General features: G+C 45.3%; 1 protein-coding gene across 1 annotated transcript; it reads right to left on the bottom strand.

The window, feature by feature from the left end:
- Positions 1–599: 599 nt before the first annotated feature.
- Positions 600–19965, bottom strand: LOC124125019. The gene is made up of 9 exons (XM_048386871.1): positions 19842–19965; positions 18908–18961; positions 17377–17661; positions 9332–9407; positions 8940–8990; positions 5876–5889; positions 3510–3578; positions 2717–3078; positions 600–2166 (listed from the first exon to the last, which is right to left on the bottom strand). Exons 2-9 carry the CDS (start codon positions 18945–18947, stop codon positions 2041–2043), a joined length of 1023 nt encoding a protein of 340 aa, XP_048242828.1. The 5' UTR covers positions 18948–18961; positions 19842–19965; the 3' UTR covers positions 600–2040.
- Between the last annotated feature and the right edge of the window lie 1144 nt (positions 19966–21109).

Here is a 21109-nt window from a genome sequence, read left to right as displayed (position 1 = left end):
CACATTAAGCTGACACGCCGCGATATAACTGGAATATTGTTAAAAGCGGCGTTAAACCCAACTCACTCACTCACTCTGATTGATGCAGACTGAGGCCCAACACGGGTTTGATAATGTTTCAGTGACCGATTTGTGTTGATATCTACTCACAACACTGTGTACTATACACTTGATCATAGTTTACATCATCATGATAATTTAAAATAGTAGTTAAAATAAAACCTGACGTTTCTTTTTTTGTTCAGTCTTTAGTTTTTAGTCTCATTATTGTGTGGTGTAACTGTTGAATGCAAGTGACCAAAACTAAACATTTTAGCCTTAACTACCCAGCTATATGCCATTTTCTGATTGAGATGAAGAAATCTTGTTGCTAAAACTTATGTAACTGACGTCGATTTCGTATTTATGTATCGTACTTTTAATTTACCGAAACTGTTGTTGCGCTGCTGTTCTACCGTAAATATATACACCACTATACACTTGACCACAAATGCATCGAATGTGTCACATGTACACATGGCCACGTGCTTTGCTATTGATAGCGCAACCCTAAATAAGCTCCGCCCACTGTGCATGAAGCAGACACTCAAACACGACCGATTCGATATTTTATGGTAACACGACAGAAAATTTATTGACTCATCTCTAGATATGGAGCCATTTCTGGTGTCCAAGGTTTGTCATTCAAGTTTGACAATCTTTGGTGATCTTGTTTTCGTACGGTTTTTCAAAAAGCTTCTCTCGACACTCGGTTGTGTTTACATTACCAGTTACTTTCAAAACTGAGGGTGGGTGGGGCTTTATACACATAACACGACGACGTGAACGGCACAGCACGTCACCCCGTAACTCCGTCCTCCTTCACCGTCTACACAAACACTACACTGACTTCACCGGCCGCCGCGGGACAGCAGCAGTCTCATCACGTGTTGATGTCTCTAGTGTCTGGCCCGGCCGGCCGCCGCGTGTCCAGCAGTCTCACCTAGTGTTGATGTCTCTAGTGTCTGGCAGCGGCCGCCGCGTGACTCCAGTTGTCTCACCACGTGTTGATGTCCACAGTGTCTGACCCGGCCGGCCGCCGCGGGACTCCAGCAGTCTCACCACGTGTTGATGTCCCCAGTGTCTGGCACCGACCGCCGCGTGACTCCAGCAGTCTCACCACGTGTTGATGTCCCCAGTGTCTGGCAGCGGCCCCCGCGGGACTCCAGCAGTCTCACCACGTGTTGATGTCCCCAGTGTCTGGCAGCGGCCCCTGCGGGACGCCAGCAGTCTCACCACGTGTTGATGTCCCCAGTGTCTGGCAGCGGCCGCCGCGGGACTCCAGCAGTCTCACCACGTGTTGATGTCCCCAGTGTCTGGCAGCGGCCCCCGCGGGACTCCAGCAGTCTCACCACGTGTTGATGTCCCCAGTGTCTGGCACCGACCGCCGCGTGACTCCAGCAGTCTCACCACGTGTTGATGTCCCCAGTGTCTGGCCCGGCCGGCCGCCGCGGGACTCCAGCAGTCTCACCACGTGTTGATGTCCCCAGTGTCTGGCCCGGCCGACCGCCGCGTGACTCCAGCAGTCTCACCACGTGTTGATGTCCCCAGTGTCTGGCAGCGGCCCCCGCGGGACTCCAGCAGTCTCACCACGTGTTGATGTCCCCAGTGTCTGGCAGCGGCCCCTGCGGGACGCCAGCAGTCTCACCACGTGTTGATGTCCCCAGTGTCTGGCAGCGGCCGCCGCGGGACTCCAGCAGTCTCACCACGTGTTGATGTCCCCAGTGTCTGGCAGCGGCCCCCGCGGGACTCCAGCAGTCTCACCACGTGTTGATGTCTCCAGTGTCTGGCAGCGGCCCCCGCGGGACTCCAGCAGTCTCACCACGTGTTGATGTCCCCAGTGTCTGGCCCGGCCGGCCGCCGCGGGACTCCAGCAGTCTCACCACGTGTTGATGTCCCCAGTGTCTGGCCCGGCCGGCCGCCGCGTGACTCCAGCAGTCTCACCACGTGTTGATGTCCCCAGTGTCTGGCCCGGCCGGCCGCCGCGGGACTCCAGCAGTCTCACCACGTGTTGATGTCCCCAGTGTCTGGCCCGGCCGGCCGCCGCGGGACTCCAGCAGTCTCACCACGTGTTGATGTCCCCAGTGTCTGGCCCGGCCGGCCGCCGCGGGACTCCAGCAGTCTCACCACGTGTTGATGTCCCCAGTGTCTGGCCCGGCCGGCCGCCGCGTGACTCCAGTTGTCTCACCACGTGTTGATGTCCCCAGTGTCTGGCCCGGCCCCTCCGCCGCGGGACGCCAGCAGTCTCACCACGTGTTGATGTCCCAAGTGTCTGGCCCGGCCCCCCGCCGCGGGACTCCAGCAGTCTCACCACGTGTTGGTGTCCCCAGTGTCTGGCCCGGCCCCCCGCCGCGGGACGCCAGCAGTCACACCACGTGTTGGTGTCCCCAGTGTCTGACCCGGCCGACCGCCGCGGGACTCCAGCAGTCTCACCACGTGTTGGTGTCCCCAGTGTCTGGCCCGGCCCCCCGCCGCGGGACTCCAGCAGTCTCACCACGTGTTGGTGTCCCCAGTGTCTGGCCCGGCCCCCCGCCGCGGGACTCCAGCAGTCTCACCACGTGTTGGTGTCCCCAGTGTCTGGCCCGGCCCCCCGCCGCGGGACGCCAGCAGTCTCACCACGTGTTGGTGTCCCCAGTGTCTGACCCGGCCGACCGCCGCGGGACTCCAGCAGTCTCACCACGTGTTGGTGTCCCCAGTGTCTGGCCCAGCCGGCCGCTGTCTGCTCGTAGCCGTTCATGGCGTTGATGTCCACCACGTTCAGTGACAAGATAAACTTCACCGTTTCCATGTCTCCACCCCAACTGGCCAAGTGAAGGATGTTGTTACGGTCAACGTCCACCAGTGACACATCGGCTCCTTTAATCACAAGGAGCACCACCACTTCTCTGTGTCCGCTGTATGCTGCCAACATCACCGGTGTCCAGGTCACGACTCTACAGTTGATGTTGACATCACCCTTAAACAGGATCCGCTTCACCTTCTCCAGGTCTCCGGCCCCGCTGGCGCGGAAGAGGTCGCGGTCTGCTTGTGATGGAGCCGCTGTAACACAAAGTAAACTCTGTACACATCCAGACATCTTTGTCATACATCTACTGTGTTCACACCTGGAAGTGTTGATACGTGACAGGAACATCGATACATGATGAACCACTTCCTGTGTGGATGACAACAATATACAATGTGGGAAATGGTTTATGTAATTAACTTAGAATAATATATTCACGTGACATTTGTTTTAATGCTCTCTTCTAAATCCTCTAGTTGTAACAATATTCTGGGTATGGCTGGAGAGTGTTAACGTTTGTTGGACTGAGCTTTATAGTCAGACACTGTCATTTCAATTGCTGTTTGAAATTATAGATAATATGATATTTATTATTACATTGCTTTACATCAGGTAGTTAACTGAATACACTGTCTGAGGGAGGGGTTGAGGAGTGAGCTCTCTGCCGGCTGGGTTCCCCACCTACCGTGTGAAGAAGTGGAAAGCCGTGGTTCCCTCCGACTCCGACTCAGATCCTGACTCGGGTCACTCGAGGCTGAAAGGGAGAATATAGTAGTCTGGAAACAATAGAGTCTATTATAAGCTTTGTAAATACTAAATTGCTGCCATTCGACACAGGTTTTGCCCCTTATAATGTTCACTCATGAATAAGATTTAAACATGTTTGTAGCAGAGGTATAAATATCAGGTAGTTCAGTGATTGGTTAATCGTAAATATTAAAGCGGGAGGAAAACCCGAAAGAGTACATGTGTATGGTGCTGTGATTCGAACCCACGATCATAGTTTTCTGTTACATCTAGGGGACGCAACTCTGTACAGCGAATTGCGCCGCCAACACCGACTGGACCAACCAATCTCCTCATCAGTTTGAGAAGTTTTTGGACACCAGGACACAATGAAACAGACATGCAAAGAGTGACAGCACGTTGGCGTATGTAAATTACACCCACAATATCGATATAATTATGAATATATTCGAAAGAAACGATCAAATGTTTGTTTTCATTTTAAGACAAGTAACTCATGTTTCAGAACCACTGGAACCCATGCCCCCGGAGTTTGTAAAGTAGTAAAACTATTTCCACACTTGTACTACACATGCTCAGATGTAAAATTAATGAAAAAGGGAAACTAGACAACGCAATATTATCAATGTGATGACACATAGGGACACATTTTGACCTTAATTTTAATAAATTTTGCTTGTTTTTGCAAGCAAAACAACGCAACAACGCAACAATGCCACAATGTCCCTTCTAGGATCCATGCATGTGGGAACAGCTAACGGCGACACAGCCTAAATAAATGTATGTGTGGCAGTAATAGGGACCCGGGGTGCCTGTCATAATGTCTGCTGTGTGTGTAGTTGCAACTGAGGCTTATTGGATGCCTGTCTTATTCGTACCTTACTGTGTTACCTGGAGTGTGCCTGTGTGTTGGTAAAACACCTTTCGGTGTGATTGTTTAGAGGAAGAGACTTTTGGGGTCCGTATCTTGGTGGTATTTTTCCCCCCTGTTAATGACGACTAATTCTTCCCCACACCATAACACCACGTCCACAATACGGGCGACATCCTGAACGAAACATGCCACCGTTAGTTCTCCCGTTAAACATTCTGTCTTCCATCATCTCTAAACAGCCATAAGAGGCTTTTTTATCAGTGACGAAGATCCTCTCCCACTCACGTCGCCGCCAACGACGTACAGTCCGGTCGTCTCTGACGACGAGGTTGCACTTTCCTCTGTAAGGTCTGTAAGCCCTAATTCCTTCAGCCTTTAGTAGCTGAGTAGCATTCGTCGCTGATGATGTCACTGTCAGGAACCGACTCGGGTGATGCAAATAGGCAAGTGCCGGTCTCTATTGTGCGTGGTTACCCTGGGTCTGTCTGTTCTTGGCCTGTTTGATGTCTGCCTGGTCTGTCTGTACCGTTGCATCAGTTAGTTACTTCAACACGGGAGCTACCAACGGTTCTAGCAATGTTGGAATGGGTGGCTCCCATCTGCATCTTCCTATACGTCACTGATGGCGTCACTGTCAGGAAGCGATCCGGGATATGCACGTGCAGGTCTCCATTGGGCGTAGGTACACTGGATCTGCCTGTTAGAGGCCTGTCTGATGTCTGCCCGGTCTGCCCGGTGTCTTTGAGTCGTCGACTTAGTACGGCTGTAATGTGTGTATTTATGTGTAGCATCTATGAATTTCATATTCGTTGAACGGACTGAAGTAGTTTCTTTTTCTGGCATTATGCCAGGGAGATGCAAACGAGACTTTACTATTTCAATTGAGAACACTTGCTCCCACCATTTAAGTATAATATAAAACACTTTCAAATTTTATTGAGATACGCATGTTCCCGCCATATTCATATAACGTGTTCTAGATGTCCTTGGCTGCAGTACGGTATATGAATGTATAATATAACAATGTCTTGTGGCGTGAAGGCTGTGAGGTTGCACCTACGTCATATAGTTTAACTCATTGCAACAACTTTTATGTTGAAGATTATTGTGTTGATGCACCTGACTGTCCTGGAGGAAGGCTGACTTAATGGTGGATTACGTTGCAGTCAGAGATAGATGAATGATTGAAAATACCAAATTAAATATTCTGCGAAATAATGAACTCCCTTTGCTCGATTCCCAGACAAGTAACCAGACATTGTCATCACATGCTGGTTCTGGCAATAGTACAGAGGCAGTCGTAAAATGTGAAACAAGAACGTCCACATTCCAAACAGTTCACCAGATTAGATTAGATTAGGTGCATACATGTATATTGTGTGTGTCTAAGTATGCTTCAAGTAAAATATGAAAAGTAAAATATCACTTACAAGACCTTGGATTCCTGAAAAAGAGTAAAAGAGGCGGTAAGACAACTGCAATACTGATGTGTTTATAAGTAATACGAGGACACGGTCAGCTCTGCCGTCGTAGACGTTACAGTTTGTTATGCAGAATTGCACCCTTTCCGCGTGGCAAAGTAGTGTCCCTCAGGAATGTCGAAAACCTATGGTCGTATAATCCCACATCACTGTGACTAAGATTCTAGGTTTGTCAGCACCATAACTGTGTTTGTGGGAGTAGTTGGTAGCAGGACTCTGGAACTGGGCACTTTCGGTTCCGGTTGCGTGCGCATCAAAGATGGCGGCACTTACGGTTCCGGTTGCGTGCGCCTCCAAGATGGCGGCACTTTCGGTTCCGGTTGCGTGCGCATCAAAGATGGCGGCACTTACGGTTCCGGGAGGCGCGCGCCTCATAGATGGCGGCTCGGCGCATCCAAGATGGCGGCGGAGGAAAGGCGGGAAGGCAGAAAGGCGGAAGGCGGCAGGAGGGAGGAGGAGGGAAGGCGGAAGGCGGGAGAAGGGAGGAGGAGGGAAGAGGGAGTGAGGAGGGAAGAGGGAGTGAGGAGGGAAGGCGGAAGGCGGGAGAAGGGAGGAGGAGGGAAGAGGGAGTGAGGAGGGAAGAGGGAGTGAGGAGGGAAGGCGGAAGGCGGGAGAAGGGAGGGAGGGAGGGAGGAGGAGGGGAGGGTGTGCAGTGTGTGTGTCGATTGCGTGTGGAAATGATAGATCACCGTGACGAGCTTATACACAGTCCCACACTTTGTTGCTAGGTTGACGTCACATCGCCGCAGGATATTGCAACAAAATTCAACAAATCACGCCATCAGGTATTATGACGTGAATTTAAAGGTGCAAGGTCTCGTTCCACAAGGCGATCGTATGGTAGTACAATGACAGTCGTTCGTCTAAGTTAAAGTATGTGAGTGGCGATCACCTTTGCGCTACGATCATGTTGTGGAACTTAAGGATGAGGATTTCTCTCAACAGATCTCAGGCCAGAAGGGCGATCGTATTGGTCTAGGTATCAAACACCCCGCTTTGGACACTGCCATACGGATTCCATTTCGTTGCATTGAAGATCTCCATGGCCTAGATATCTTACATGCCATGCAAAAAGTCAAACAGTCAAACCAAGCCCTTAACATCGATGCCACCATGGTTGTGACCTTAGTACACGTAGCAGATCCCAACAGGCTAGGATCAGGTGACCACCATCTGAAAAACGTGGTTGGAGTGAAATCAAGGCATTGTACAGCGTCTTTTTCATTCATCTATCCCACGAAAGCAGTCCAGAACTGGGTCATTCGTCGGGTGAGTTTACAGACGAACTGAACGGAAACATCATCAAGACGTTTGTGTCAGGAGGTCCCCCAAACTAGGCCTATGAGTTAATGACCCCAAGACCCGATGGAACGCGCATGACCTGCAAAGTGCGAGGGTTCACCTTGAATTACAGAAACCAACAATGTCTCAACTTTGACACCATGAAAGGACTGATACTGGGGCAACGGCCTGGGAAGGAGGGGGAGAAAATCAGCTTGCATTACCCCCATCAGATCAACATTGCCTCCGGGGTATGCCATTTGGATGCCTCACGTGGGACTACGTGTGGAAAAGGGAAACAAGCAACGGAAACAGGCTGAACCATCCACTCTACCAGATCCTAAAAAACAAAAAAACAACACGGCGGACTGAACCCTAATCCACAACAACACTGCCCTCAGTAGCAGCAAAAGCAGCAGCAGCACCCACAGCAGCCGCAGCAGCAGCCGCAGAAACAACAGCAGCAGCGGTAGCAGTAGCAACACATGATATTCATCTTCAAAAGACATATTGCAAACAGGACACATACACATATGTACATATGTACGTAAACATGATTCAATAGATTGCCATCTACCCTCGTTCTGTCGTAAACGTAAAACGTTACATCTTAATTTAAAAAACCCACTGCGTACGTGTTTGCCATAGTAAATGCTCAAATATCCTTTAGGTTCAAACAGTGTTTTATATTCTTTATACATCATATATCGGGTACTACTGTTGAGTGTTGCCATCCAGTTTTGACGAAATTCATCTGCAAGAGACACGTCACCCCCTGAACACAGGAGGATGACGTCGCATGGTGAGGAGGAAGAGGTCATGACCTCCGCTTTGACCCTATGACACCGTTTTACGATGTTCATTGCGGAACCCACGGGATCAGGAAAAAGTTCCTTTGTGAAATCATGTATGGAGCAGATGCACTGCCCCGGGGCGTTGGAAACGCCACCCCATCGCATCATATGTGTGTAAAGCAATAAACCTCCCCTTGCTGTTGCTGCTGCCCCATGCCATCCACAGAGTCGACACTCCCCTTGGTCTTGTTTTGGGATGACGTTACCCCGCCGCGAAGTCGTCTATTTTGTTCAGATCATGGTGATATGTGAGGTGATCATCATGAGCATGGTTCAGTTGGCCTTGGATCACGGAGAGAAGCAGTTGTGGACAGCGGTAAGGTGATCACCACTCACAACTTTAGTTTAGACGAACGACTGTCATTGTGCTACAATACAATCGCCTTGTGGAATGAGACCTTGTACCTCAACGTTTACAATCACGTCATAATACTCATGACGTGATTTGTTGAATTTTGTTGCAAGATCCTTCAGCGATGTAACATCAACCAAGTAACAAAGTTGCTGGGTCATCGACTGTGTATCAGCTCGTCTCAGTGATCTATCATCTTCACACGCAATCGCAACCACCTCCCCGCCTTCCTGCCGTCCTGCTTCCCACCTTCCCGCCGCCATCTTGGATGCGCACGCAACCGGAACCGGTTCCAGAGTCCTGCTACCAACTACTTGTGGGTGTCACCAAAGTAGTAAACGTCTGTGACCTGCATCCCTTCCGGCTTTCCTCCCACATCAAGCTGACACGTCGTGATATGACTGAACTACTGCCCAAAGCAGTGTTAAATCTAACTCAATCACCCACCTCTTAAGCAACATTACTATCAATCATTTAGAGAAGATACTACCGCATGCTTTAAAGAACGAGTCTTCATGAGAATTACCTTCTGATAAGCTGTGTAAACCCTATGTCAAACATTCTTCTACATCGTCGACTGCAAAAGAGATGTGGTTATTAATACACAGGGCACCTGCTTGACATTTCCTCGTATTCCCCAACTCCTGCCGGTGACTCCACACAAATACATATTCACATTTCGCAGTAAAACCATGTCTTGTGTTGAATTAAGGCTGGAACACAATTGCCATTTCTGATAAGGATCATAACATGTTCAATTTAGAATAATAGCTGTGTATTCGGAAAACTAAAATCTTCTAGTACAACATTTTACCCATGGAAACTACGTCAAAACTACGCTGAACAAAATCAGTTGATCATAAAGTAAATGGTGAAGTAGTGTGAGATTAGAACCCGACCCAAACAAAGTAAACTCACCTCTTCCAGCACAAAACCGTCGAAAAGATAACGATGGCAACATGTACCATCCACATAAACTGCATGTGTCCCTCACCTGCCACAAACAAATACAAAATTAGTGATTAGTTTGTCTAATGTTCCCCTCACCTGCCACCAACAAACACAAAATTAGTAATTAGTGTCTCTAATGTTCCCCTCACCTGCCACCAACAAACACACAATTAGTAATTAGTGTGTTTGATGTTCCCCTCACCTGCCACCAACAAACACAAAATTAGTAATTAGTGTGTTTGATGTTCCCCTCACCTGCCACCAACAAACACACAATTAGTAATTAGTGTGTCTAATGTTCCCCTCACCTGCCACCAACAAACACAAAATTAGTAATTAGTGTGTTTGATGTTCCCCTCACCTGCCACCAACAAACACACAATTAGTAATTAGTGTCTCTAATGTTCCCCTCACCTGCCACCAACAAACACACATTTAGTAATTAGTGTGTCCAATGTTCCCCTCACCTGCCACCAACAAACACACAATTAGTAATTAGTGTCTCTAATGTTCCCCTCACCTGCCACCAACAAACACAAAATTAGTAATTAGTGTGTTTGATGTTCCCCTCACCTGCCACCAACAAACACACAATTAGTAATTAGTGTGTCTAATGTTCCCCTCACCTGCCACCAACAAACACAAAATTAGTAATTAGTGTGTTTGATGTTCCCCTCACCTGCCACCAACAAACACACAATTAGTAATTAGTGTGTCTAATGTTCCCCTCACCTGCCACCAACAAACACACAATTAGTAATTAGTGTGTCTAATGTTCCCCTCACCTGCCACCAACAAACACACAATTAGTAATTAGTGTGTTTGATGTTCCCCTCACCTGCCACCAACAAACACACAATTAGTAATTAGTGTCTCTAATGTTCCCCTCACCTGCCACCAACAAACACACAATTAGTAATTAGTGTGTCCAATGTTCCCCTCACCTGCCACCAACAAACACACAATTAGTAATTAGTGTCTCTAATGTTCCCCTCACCTGCCACCAACAAACACAAAATTAGTAATTAGTGTGTTTGATGTTCCCCTCACCTGCCACCAACAAACACACAATTAGTTATTAGTGTGTCTAATGTTCCCCTCACCTGCCACCAACAAACACAAAATTAGTAATTAGTGTGTTTGATGTTCCCCTCACCTGCCACCAACAAACACAAAATTAGTAATTAGTGTGTTTGATGTTCCCCTCACCTGCCACCAACAAACACACAATTAGTAATTAGTGTGTCTAATGTTCCCCTCACCTGCCACCAACAAACACAAAATTAGTAATTAGTGTGTTTGATGTTCCCCTCACCTGCCACCAACAAACACAAAATTAGTAATTAGTGTGTTTGATGTTCCCCTCACCTGCCACCAACAAACACACAATTAGTAATTAGTGTGTCTAATGTTCCCCTCACCTGCCACCAACAAACACAAAATTAGTAATTAGTGTGTTTGATGTTCCCCTCACCTGCCACCAACAAACACAAAATTAGTAATTAGTGTGTTTGATGTTCCCCTCACCTGCCACCAACAAACACACAATTAGTAATTAGTGTCTCTAATGTTCCCCTCACCTGCCACCAACAAATACAACATGGCTACTTTGCCCCCTCACCGCTTGTAACAAACACATGACATGACGTTATAATCTTTGTAATGTATCCCTCATCTGTAGCAAACAGAATTCTCTACTCAAAGTCTGTATCTGTGTACCTGCTGTATGTATCTGTCTACCTGTTGTCTGTATTTGTGTACCTGTTGTCTGTATCAGTGTACCTGTTGTCTGTATATGTGTAACTGTTGTCTGTATCTGTGTACCTGTTGTCTGTATCTGTGTACCTGCTGTATGTATCTGTGTAACTGTTGTCTGTATCTGTGAACCTGTTGTCTGTATATGTGTACCTGTTGTCTGTATATGTGTAACTGTTGTCTGTATATGTGTAACTGTTGTCTGTATTTGTGTACCTGTTGGCTGTATCTGTGTACCTGTTGTCTGTATATGTGTAACTGTTGTCTGTATTTGTGTACCTGTTGTCTGTATCTGTGTATCTGTTGTCTGTATATGTGTAACTGTTGTCTGTATTTGTGTACCTGTTGTCTGTATTTGTGTACCTGTTGTCTGTATCTGTGTACCTGTTGTCTGTATATGTGTAACTGTTGTCTGTATTTGTGTACCTGTTGTCTGTATTTGTGTACCTGTTGTCTGTATATGTGTAACTGTTGTCTGTATTTGTGTACCTGTTGTCTGTATTTGTGTACCTGTTGTCTGTATCAGTGTACCTGTTGTCTGTATCTGTGCCCCTGTTGTCTGTATCAGTGTACCTGTTGTCTGTATCAGTGTACCTGTTGTCTGTATTTGTGTACCTGTTGTCTGTATCAGTGTACCTGTTGTCTGTATTTGTGTACATGTTGTCTGTATCAGTGTACCTGTTGTCTGTATCTGTCTACCTGTTGTCTGTATCTGTGTACCTGTTGTCTGTATCTGTGTACCTGTTGTCTGTATCAGTGTACCTGTTGTCTGTATCAGTGTACCTGTTGTCTGTATCAGTGTACCTGTTGTCTGTATCAGTGTACCTGTTGTCTGTATTTGTGTACCTGTTGTCTGTATCAGTGTACCTGTTGTCTGTATCTGTGCCCCTGTTGTCTGTATCTGTGTACCTGTTGTCTGTATCAGTGTACCTGTTGTCTGTATCAGTGTACCTGTTGTCTGTATCAGTGTACCTGTTGTCTGTATCTGTGTACCTATTGTCTGTATCAGTGCACCTGTTGTCTGTATCTGTGTACCTGTTGTCTGTATCTGTGTACCTGTTGTCTGTATCAGTGTACTTGTTGTCTGTATCAGTGTACCTGTTGTCTGTATCTGTCTACCTGTTGTCTGTATCTGTGCACCTGTTGTCTATATGTGTAAACCTGTTGTCTGTATGTGTAAACCTGTTGTCTGTATCTGTGTACCTGTTGTCTGTATCTGTGTACCTGTTGTCTGTATCAGTGTACATGTTGTCTGTATCAGTGTACCTGTTGTCTGTATCCGTCTACCTGTTGTCTGTATCTGTGTACCTGTTGTCTGTGTCTGTGTACCTGTTGTCTGTATCTGTCTACCTGTTGTCTTTTTTGTGTACCTGTTGTCTGTATTTGTGTACCTGTTGTCTGTATCAGTGTACCTGATGTCTGTATCTGTGTACCTGTTGTCTGTACCTGTGCCCCTGTTGTCTGTATCAGTGTACCTGTTGTCTGTATCTGTGTACCTGTTGTCTGTATCTGTGTACCTGTTGTCTGTATCTGTGCCCCTGTTGTCTGTATCAGTGTACCTGTTGTCTGTATCAGTGTACCTGTTGTCTGTATCAGTGTACCTGTTGTCTGTATCTGTGTACCTGTTGTCTTTATCAGTGTACCTGTTTTCTGTATCTGTGTACCTGTTGTCTGTGTCTGTGTACCTGTTGTCTGTATCTGTGTACCTGTTGTCTGTATCAGTGTACCTGTTGTCTGTATCTGTGTACCTGTTGTCTGTATCTGTGCACCTGTTGTCTGTATCAGTGTACCTGTTGTCTGTGTACCTGTTGTCTGTATCAGTGTACCTGTTGTCTGTATCTGTGTACCTGTTGTCAGTATCTGTCTACCTGTTGTCCGTATCTGTGTGCCTGTTGTCTGTATCAGTGTACCTGTTGTCTGTATCTGTGTACATATTGTCTGTTTCTGTGAACCTGTTGGCTGTATCTGTCTACCTGTTGTCTGTATCTGTGTACCTGTTGTCTGTATCTGTCTACCTGTTGTCTGTATCTGTCTACCTGTTGTCTGTATCTGTGCACCTGTTGTCTGTATTTGTGTACCTGTTGTCAGTATCTGTCTACCTGCTGTCTGTATCTGTCTACCTGTTGTCTGTTTCTGTGTACCTGTTGTCTGTATCTGTGTACCTGTTGTCTGTATCAGTGTACCTGTTGTCTGTATATGTGTACCTGTTGTCTGTATCAGTGTACCTGTTGTCTGTATCTGTGTACCTGTTGTCTGTATCAGTGTACCTGTTGTCTGTATCTGTCTACCTGTTGTCTGTATCTTTGCACCTGTTGTCTGTATGTGTAAACCTGTTGTCTGTATGTGTAAACCTGTTGTCTGTATCTGTGTACCTGTTGTCTGTATCAGTGTACCTGTTGTCTGTATCTGTGTACCTGTTGTCTGTATCTGTGTACCTGTTGTCTGTATCTGTCTACCTGTTGTCTGTATCTGTGCACCTGTTGTCTGTATGTGTAAACCTGTTGTCTGTATCAGTGTACCTGTTGTCTGTATCAGTGTACCTGTTGTCTGTATCTGTGTACCTGTTGTCTGTATCTGTGTACCTGTTGTCTGTATCTGTGTACCTGTTGTCTGTATCTGTGTACCTGTTGTCTGTATATGTGTAACTGTTGTCTGTATCTGTGTACCTGTTGTCTGTGTCTGTGTACCTGTTGTCTGTATCTGTCTACCTGTTGTCTGTATCTGTGTACCTGTTGTCTGTATCAGTGTACCTGTTGTCTGTATCTGTGTACCTGTTGTCTGTATCTGTGCACCTGTTGTCTGTATCAGTGTACCTGTTGTCTGTGTCTGTGTAGCTGTTGTCTGTATCAGTGTACCTGTTGTCTGTATCTGTGTACCTGTTGTCTGTATCTGTGCACCTGTTGTCTGTATCAGTGTACCTGTTGTCTGTATCTGTGTACCTGTTGTCTGTATCTGTGCACCTGTTGTCTGTATCAGTGTACCTGTTGTCTGTGTCTGTGTACCTGTTGTCTGTATCAGTGTACCTGTTGTCTGTATCTGTGTACCTGTTGTCTGTATCAGTGTACCTGTTGTCTGTATATGTGTACCTGTTGTCTGTATCAGTGTACCTGTTGTCTGTATCTGTGTACCTGTTGTCTGTGTCTGTGTACCTGTTGTCTGTATTTGTGTACCTGTTGTCTGTATCAATGTACCTGTTGTCTGTATCAGTGTACCTGTTGTCTGTATCTGTGTACCTGTTGTCTGTATATGTGTACCTGTTGTCTGTATCTGTGCACCTGTTGTCTGTATCAGTGTACCTGTTGTCTGTATCAGTGCACCTGTTGTCTGTATCTGTGCCCCTGTTGTCTGTATGTGTAAACCTGTTGTCTGTATGTGTAAACCTGTTGTCTGTATCTGTGTACCTGTTGTCTGTATCAGTGTACCTGTTGTCTGTATCTGTGTACCTGTTGTCTGTATCTGTCTACCTGTTGTCTGTATCTGTCTACCTGTTGTCTGTATCTGTGCACCTGTTGTCTGTATCTGTGTACCTGTTGTCTGTATCTGTGTACCTGTTGTCTGTATCTGTGTACCTGTTGTCTGTATCTGTGCACCTGTTGTCTGTATCAGTGTACCTGTTGTCTGTGTCTGTGTACCTGTTGTCTGTATCAGTGTACCTGTTGTCTGTATCTGTGTACCTGTTGTCTGTATCTGTGCACCTGTTGTCTGTATCAGTGTACCTGTTGTCTGTATCTGTGTACCTGTTGTCTGTATCTGTGCACCTGTTGTCTGTATCAGTGTACCTGTTGTCTGTGTCTGTGTACCTGTTGTCTGTATCAGTGTACCTGTTGTCTGTATCTGTGTACCTGTTGTCTGTATCAGTGTACCTGTTGTCTGTATATGTGTACCTGTTGTCTGTATCAGTGTACCTGTTGTCTGTATCTGTGTACCTGTTGTCTGTGTCTGTGTACCTGTTGTCTGTATTTGTGTACCTGTTGTCTGTATCAATGTACCTGTTGTCTGTATCAGTGTACCTGTTGTCTGTATCTGTGTACCTGTTGTCTGTATATGTGTACCTGTTGTCTGTATCTGTGCACCTGTTGTCTGTATCAGTGTACCTGTTGTCTGTATCAGTGCACCTGTTGTCTGTATCTGTGCCCCTGTTGTCTGTATGTGTAAACCTGTTGTCTGTATGTGTAAACCTGTTGTCTGTATCTGTGTACCTGTTGTCTGTATCAGTGTACCTGTTGTCTGTATCTGTGTACCTGTTGTCTGTATCTGTCTACCTGTTGTCTGTATCTGTCTACCTGTTGTCTGTATCTGTGCACCTGTTGTCTGTATGTGTAAACCTGTTGTCTGTATCAGTGTACCTGTTGTCTGTATCAGTGTACCTGTTGTCTGTATCAGTGTACCTGTTGTCTGTATCTGTGTACCTGTTGTCTGTATCTGTCTACCTGTTGTCTGTATCTGTGCACCTGTTGTCTGTATCTGTCTACCTGTTGTCTGTATCTGTGTACCTGTTGTCTGTATCTGTCTACCTGTTGTCTGTATCTGTGCACCTGTTGTCTGTATGTGTAAACCTGTTGTCTGTATCAGTGTACCTGTTGTCTGTATCAGTGTACCTGTTGTCTGTATCAGTGTACCTGTTGTCTGTATCTGTCTACCTGTTGTCTGTATCTGTCTACCTGTTGTCTGTATCTGTCTACCTGTTGTCTGTATCTGTGCACCTGATTTCTGTATGTGTAAACCTGTTGTCTGTATCTGTGTACCTGTTGTCTGTATCTGTGTACCTGTTGTCTGTATCTGTGTACCTGTTGTCTGTATCAGTGTACCTGTTGTCTGTATCTGTGTACCTGTTGTCTGTATCTGTGTACCTGTTGTCTGTATCAGTGTACCTGTTGTCTGTATCTGTGTACCTTTTGTCTGTATCTGTGTACCTGTTGTCTGTATCAGTGTACCTGTTGTCTGTATCTGTGTACCCTTTGTCTGTATCTGTGTACCTGTTGTCTGTATCAATGTACCTGTTGTCTGTATCAGTGTACCTGTTGTCTGTATCTGTGTACCTGTTGTCTGTATCTGTGTACCTGTTGTCTGTATCAGTGTACCTGTTGTCTGTATCTGTGTACCTGTTGTCTGTATCAGTGCACCTGTTGTCTGTATCTGTGTACCTGTTGTCTGTATCAGTGTACCTGTTGTCTGTGTCTGTGTACCTGTTGTCTGTATCTGTGTACCTGTTGTCTGTATCTGTGTACCTGTTGTCTGTGTCTGTGTACCTGTTGTCTGTTTCTGTGTACCTGTTGTCTGTATCAATGTACCTGTTGTCTGTATCAGTGTACCTGTTGTCTGTATCTGTGTACCTGTTGTCTGTATCTGTGTACCTGTTGTCTGTATCAGTGTACCTGTTGTCTGTATCAGTGTACCTGTTGTCTGTATGTGTAAACCTGTTGTCTGTATCTGTGTACCTGTTGTCTGTATCAGTGCACCTGTTGTCTGTATCTGTGTACCTGTTGTCTGTATCAGTGTACCTGTTGTCTGTGTCTGTGTACCTGTTGTCTGTATCAGTGCACCTGTTGTCTGTATCTGTGCCCCTGTTGTCTGTGTCTGTGTACCTGTTGTCTGTATCTGTGTACCTGTTGTCTGTATCAGTGTACCTGTTGTCTGTGTCTGTGTACCTGTTGTCTGTATCAGTGTACCTGTTGTCTGTATCTGTGTACCTGTTGTCTGTATCTGTGTACCTGTTGTCTGTATCAGTGTACCTGTTGTCTGTATCAGTGTAACTGTTGTCTGTATCTGTGTACCTGTTGTCTGTATCTGTGTACCTGTTGTCTGTATCTGTGTACCTGTTGTCTGTATCTGTGTACCTGTTGTCTGTGTCTGTGTACCTGTTGTCTGTATCAGTGTACCTGTTGTCTGTATCTGTGTACCAGTTGTCTGTATCAGTGTACCTGTTGTCTGTATCAGTGTACCTGTTGTCTGTATCTGTGTACCTGTTGTCTGTGTCTGTGTACCTGTTGTCTGTATCTGTGTACCTGTTGTCTGTATCTGTGTACCTGTTGTCTGTATCAGTGCACCTGTTGGCTGTATCTGTGTACCTGTTGTCTGTATCAGTGTACCTGTTGTCTGTGTCTGTGTACCTGTTGTCTGTATTTGTGTACCTGTTGTCTGTATCTGTCTACCTGCTGTCTGTATCTGTCTACCTGCTGTCTGTATCAGTGTACCTGTTGTCTGTATCTGTGTACCTGTTGCCTGTGTCTGTGTACCTGTTGTCTGTATTTGCGTACCTGCTGTTCTGATACAGAAATATCCACTGTATCCATCTATACACCCGATGGTACATCCCCCGTTGGGTTGGTTACACGTGGTCTTGATGCAGTTCGGGCTACAAAGTTGATCACAGAGGTCACCATGCCGACCACGAACACACCCATGTAAACACTCCCCAGTATATTTGTCACAGCGTCGAAGGTGTCTGGCAGGATGAGGTCCACAGTGATCTGAACAAAGTCGGTCACAGTTGGGTCCATACTTGCCCCACTCGCACACCGGGACACCCTGTACTGCAGAAACTGAAAACAGAAGTGAAATAAGATACATGTCTACCTGATTGCCGACGTGTTTGAAGCTTGCGTGACTGGGTTAGTGATAATATCTGTCAGTAGTGAATAGATCGGGGTCATGGAGGCCCCAGCCATCTAAGGAGTTAAGACACGTTGCATGGGTTCCCCAGATTCACACTGATCATGTGTCCAGGTTTGTCAGCACCACATCGTGTCCGTTGGTTTCACCTCAGTACTAAACACCGAAGACCTGCTCCACGTAGGTATTGCCTCCCACATTAAGATAACAAGTCGTTCAAAACAGTGTTAAACCAAAGTCACTCACTCACATTCATCACTCTGAGTATGAACCTGGTTTACTGATGGTTACCAAGTTCCACTGTTCGAGGCATACATATAAGACAGGTCGACCTCAGTCGAGTAACACAAAACAATCGTATGGAGACAGGGTTGAATTATGGATTTAGACGTCTCCCATCTTTCATTCCTGTATCAGCTAGATGATCTTGTCCTACCCAGTTGTCGCCGCATACTGAGCCTGGATGAGTTCTGTGTATATATATATACATGTATGAAGACAGTGATAAATAACGGATTTCCTATTCTGTCAGTGATCATTCCTGTATCAGCTAGATGATCTTGTCCTACCCAGTTGTCGCCGCATACTGAGCCTGGATGAGTTCTGTGTATATATATATACATGTATGAAGACAGTGATAAATAACGGATTTCCTATTCTGTCAGTGATCATTCCTGTATCAGCTAGATGATCTTGTCCTACCCAGTTGTCGCCGCATACTGAGCCTGGATGAGTTCTGTGTATATATATATACATGTATGAAGACAGTGATAAATAACGGATTTCCTATTCTGTCAGTGATCATTCCTGTATCAGCTAGATGATCTTGTCCTACCCAGTTGTCGCCGCATACTGAGCCTGGATGAGTTCTGTGTATATATATATACATGTATGAAGACAGTGATAATTAACGGATTTCCTCTTCTGTCAGTGATCATTCCTGTATCAGCTGTGTGACATTGTTCTACCGAGGTGTCGCACACGTGCTTGGTAAAAAAAGAAACTTGCATCTGTATCGAAGCTTGGAACTGATCGAATAAAAAGGTTGAAAGCCAAAAGTCAACTTTGTTTTCATGTGTGCTGTAGCTTTGCCATGTCATTTAAAAGAAGTATATACATTTAGTTAACTGCAAGGGTAAACATAGCAGTTAATGTAGTGGTACCCTGTGCACTTACGCAATGTGATCAGCAACGACCATCCAAGCATTTCAAGCATATCGTCAACAGCTTCTGAAAAAATAAATATCAATCACACGTTGTCATCCAATTGTTAAGATTATACCGAAGACTTGTATGTTGCTAAAACAATTCTTAGCAATAGATCCCTGAACATCAGTAGAAAGTTATATGTTGCTAAAACAGTTCTTAGCAATATATCACTGAACATAAGTAGAAAGTTATATGTTGCTAAAACAGTTCTTAGCAATAGATCACTGAACATAAGTAGAAAGTTATATGTTGCTAAAACAGTTCTTAGCAATAGATCACTGAACATAATTGGAAAGTTATATGTGGCTAAAACAGTTCTAAGCAATAGATCACTAAAAGAAAGAGACCCGTTGAGAGCCGGATTAGAACTCAACTTCAGCATCCAGCTTGTTGATGCTCTTGATGTCAATCACTGGATTGCCTGGCCCAGCAACGATTATTTACAGACCGGCGTCATATAGCTGGAATACTGCTGAGTTAAACAGCAAACTAACATAAATAGAGAAGAAACGTGTTACCATTCAAGGAGTTTTAACCCGGGTTAGCAGCATTCCCGTAATATCGCGACGTGAGATAAACAGGCTTCTCCCAAGTACCTACACTCCGGTGTCATATTCAAGTTCACAAAATGGCCGCCATGAGTCACACTGTGTTTCTCGTTGTCTGGCCTGAAGAATACTATGTCAGCCATAACACGACAAACCCTGAATAATTCAGTCCTCCACATTGGTATATTAATCCGTACGGTATGTCAACGTGGATCTGTCGTGATGTTAGCATGATGCAACTACAGTAAGTGGTTTTGGAACGACGAACAATTTCAGCGACAGATTTGGGGCTGTGTGTTCAGAATATATACACGTTTAATATGGCTGTCACTTATAAGTGAAAGTCGGCTTACCCTAAATCACAGGCTCATCAAGTCCCCCGCTTGTGCCCCTCCAACATGTTCACCAGCAATCAAACAACACTCAGCACTGTAAACTCAACTGGTGGGTAACGCGCGTCAATACCTGTCAAGTGCACTGAAGGTGGGCGGGGCTACACCCGAGTTGTGTCAGTGTAATTGTATGGCTTCACACTGGAGCTTTGCGGGGTAGGCCTGAATAATGTCAGCGCAGTTGAATAGACTGAAGGAGATCGAAGCTATATACTAGAAGACATCCGGGTGGTGCAGACTTCGTTCAGGTTGTAAATGTGTTGCATCAAGGAACAGGTCCATAGTCAGAATTCGTCACCGGATCAAGTGCCAAGTGTTGTGTACACCGTTTTGTTGTTAAGGGACTGCTGACTGCTGACTGTCGGCAATATTTCAGCAATATCGTGACTATCAAGGCTTACACATAATAAATACATCGAGACTTTTATCAAAAAAAAAATGACCACGAAGGACCGAAAAATAACAAGACACAGAAATCAGAGAAAAAGATTTAAAACAAGTATGGAATCATTCCTTGCAATACATCATACAAAGGGCTATAGATCGCCAGCCACTGAAGCAAGAAGCTTTATGATGGAGTCGTAATCAAGTTTAAAAAGGATGAGAGCTCTGTATAGTTGGAGGAGGGTTTTCTGATCCCCGCTCCACTTAGAATTAGAAACAACTTTTAATAAATCTAGGGCCTTCAGGCATTTATTCTTAAAGTATTTTATATAAGGTAGAAAGGTTAAATGATAATCAAAAATTATACCTAAAGAATTGGTTTCCTTTGCAACTTTAAAAGGGGTGTTATCTAATATTAGTTCTGGGTCTTTGTGAGGTTTTCATTTTCTACAAAAATGAATGCAGTTTGTTTTAGATTTGGAACATTTAAAGCCATTTTCAAGACACCATTTATGGATTGTATTTAAACACAATTGCGGTTGCCTCTCAATCGTATGAATGTTTTTTACACGACAAGAAACATTAAAATCATCCACAAAGAATGATCCATAAATTGAATTGTTTAAAACCTTTGATAAACTGTTGATTTTGATGCTAAATAAAATGACAAACAATTTTGGAAAAAAATGGATATAAATTGAGGCAAATGGCATCGCAACCCAAAGTCAGGTAAATCATTTAAATTACTGTGTTCCATGTAGTGTCACAAGCTTATTCTAAATAAAAAAAGATGGACACTGTATGTTGTTTGTTTATTATGTCATTCTTAACGAATTACCACATTT

Source organism: Haliotis rufescens, unplaced genomic scaffold (genome assembly GCF_023055435.1).
Source record: "Haliotis rufescens isolate VD_foot unplaced genomic scaffold, xgHalRufe1.0.p SCAF_61, whole genome shotgun sequence".
Lineage (NCBI taxonomy): Eukaryota > Metazoa > Mollusca > Gastropoda > Lepetellida > Haliotidae > Haliotis > Haliotis rufescens.
This window is presented reverse-complemented; position numbering and strand designations above follow the sequence as displayed.

Coding starts and splice junctions, on each gene's coding strand:
- LOC124125019 (XM_048386871.1), bottom strand. CDS start 18,947: ATGCTTGAAATGCTTGGATGGTCGTTGCTGATCACATTGC. Junction 8,991..9,331: donor ACGGTTTTGTGCTGGAAGAG/GTGAGTTTACTT, acceptor TCTCTTTTGCAG/TCGACGATGTAGAAGAATGT. Junction 2,167..2,716: donor ACTGGGGACACCAACACGTG/GTGAGACTGCTG, acceptor CATCAACACGTG/GTGAGACTGCTGGAGTCCCG.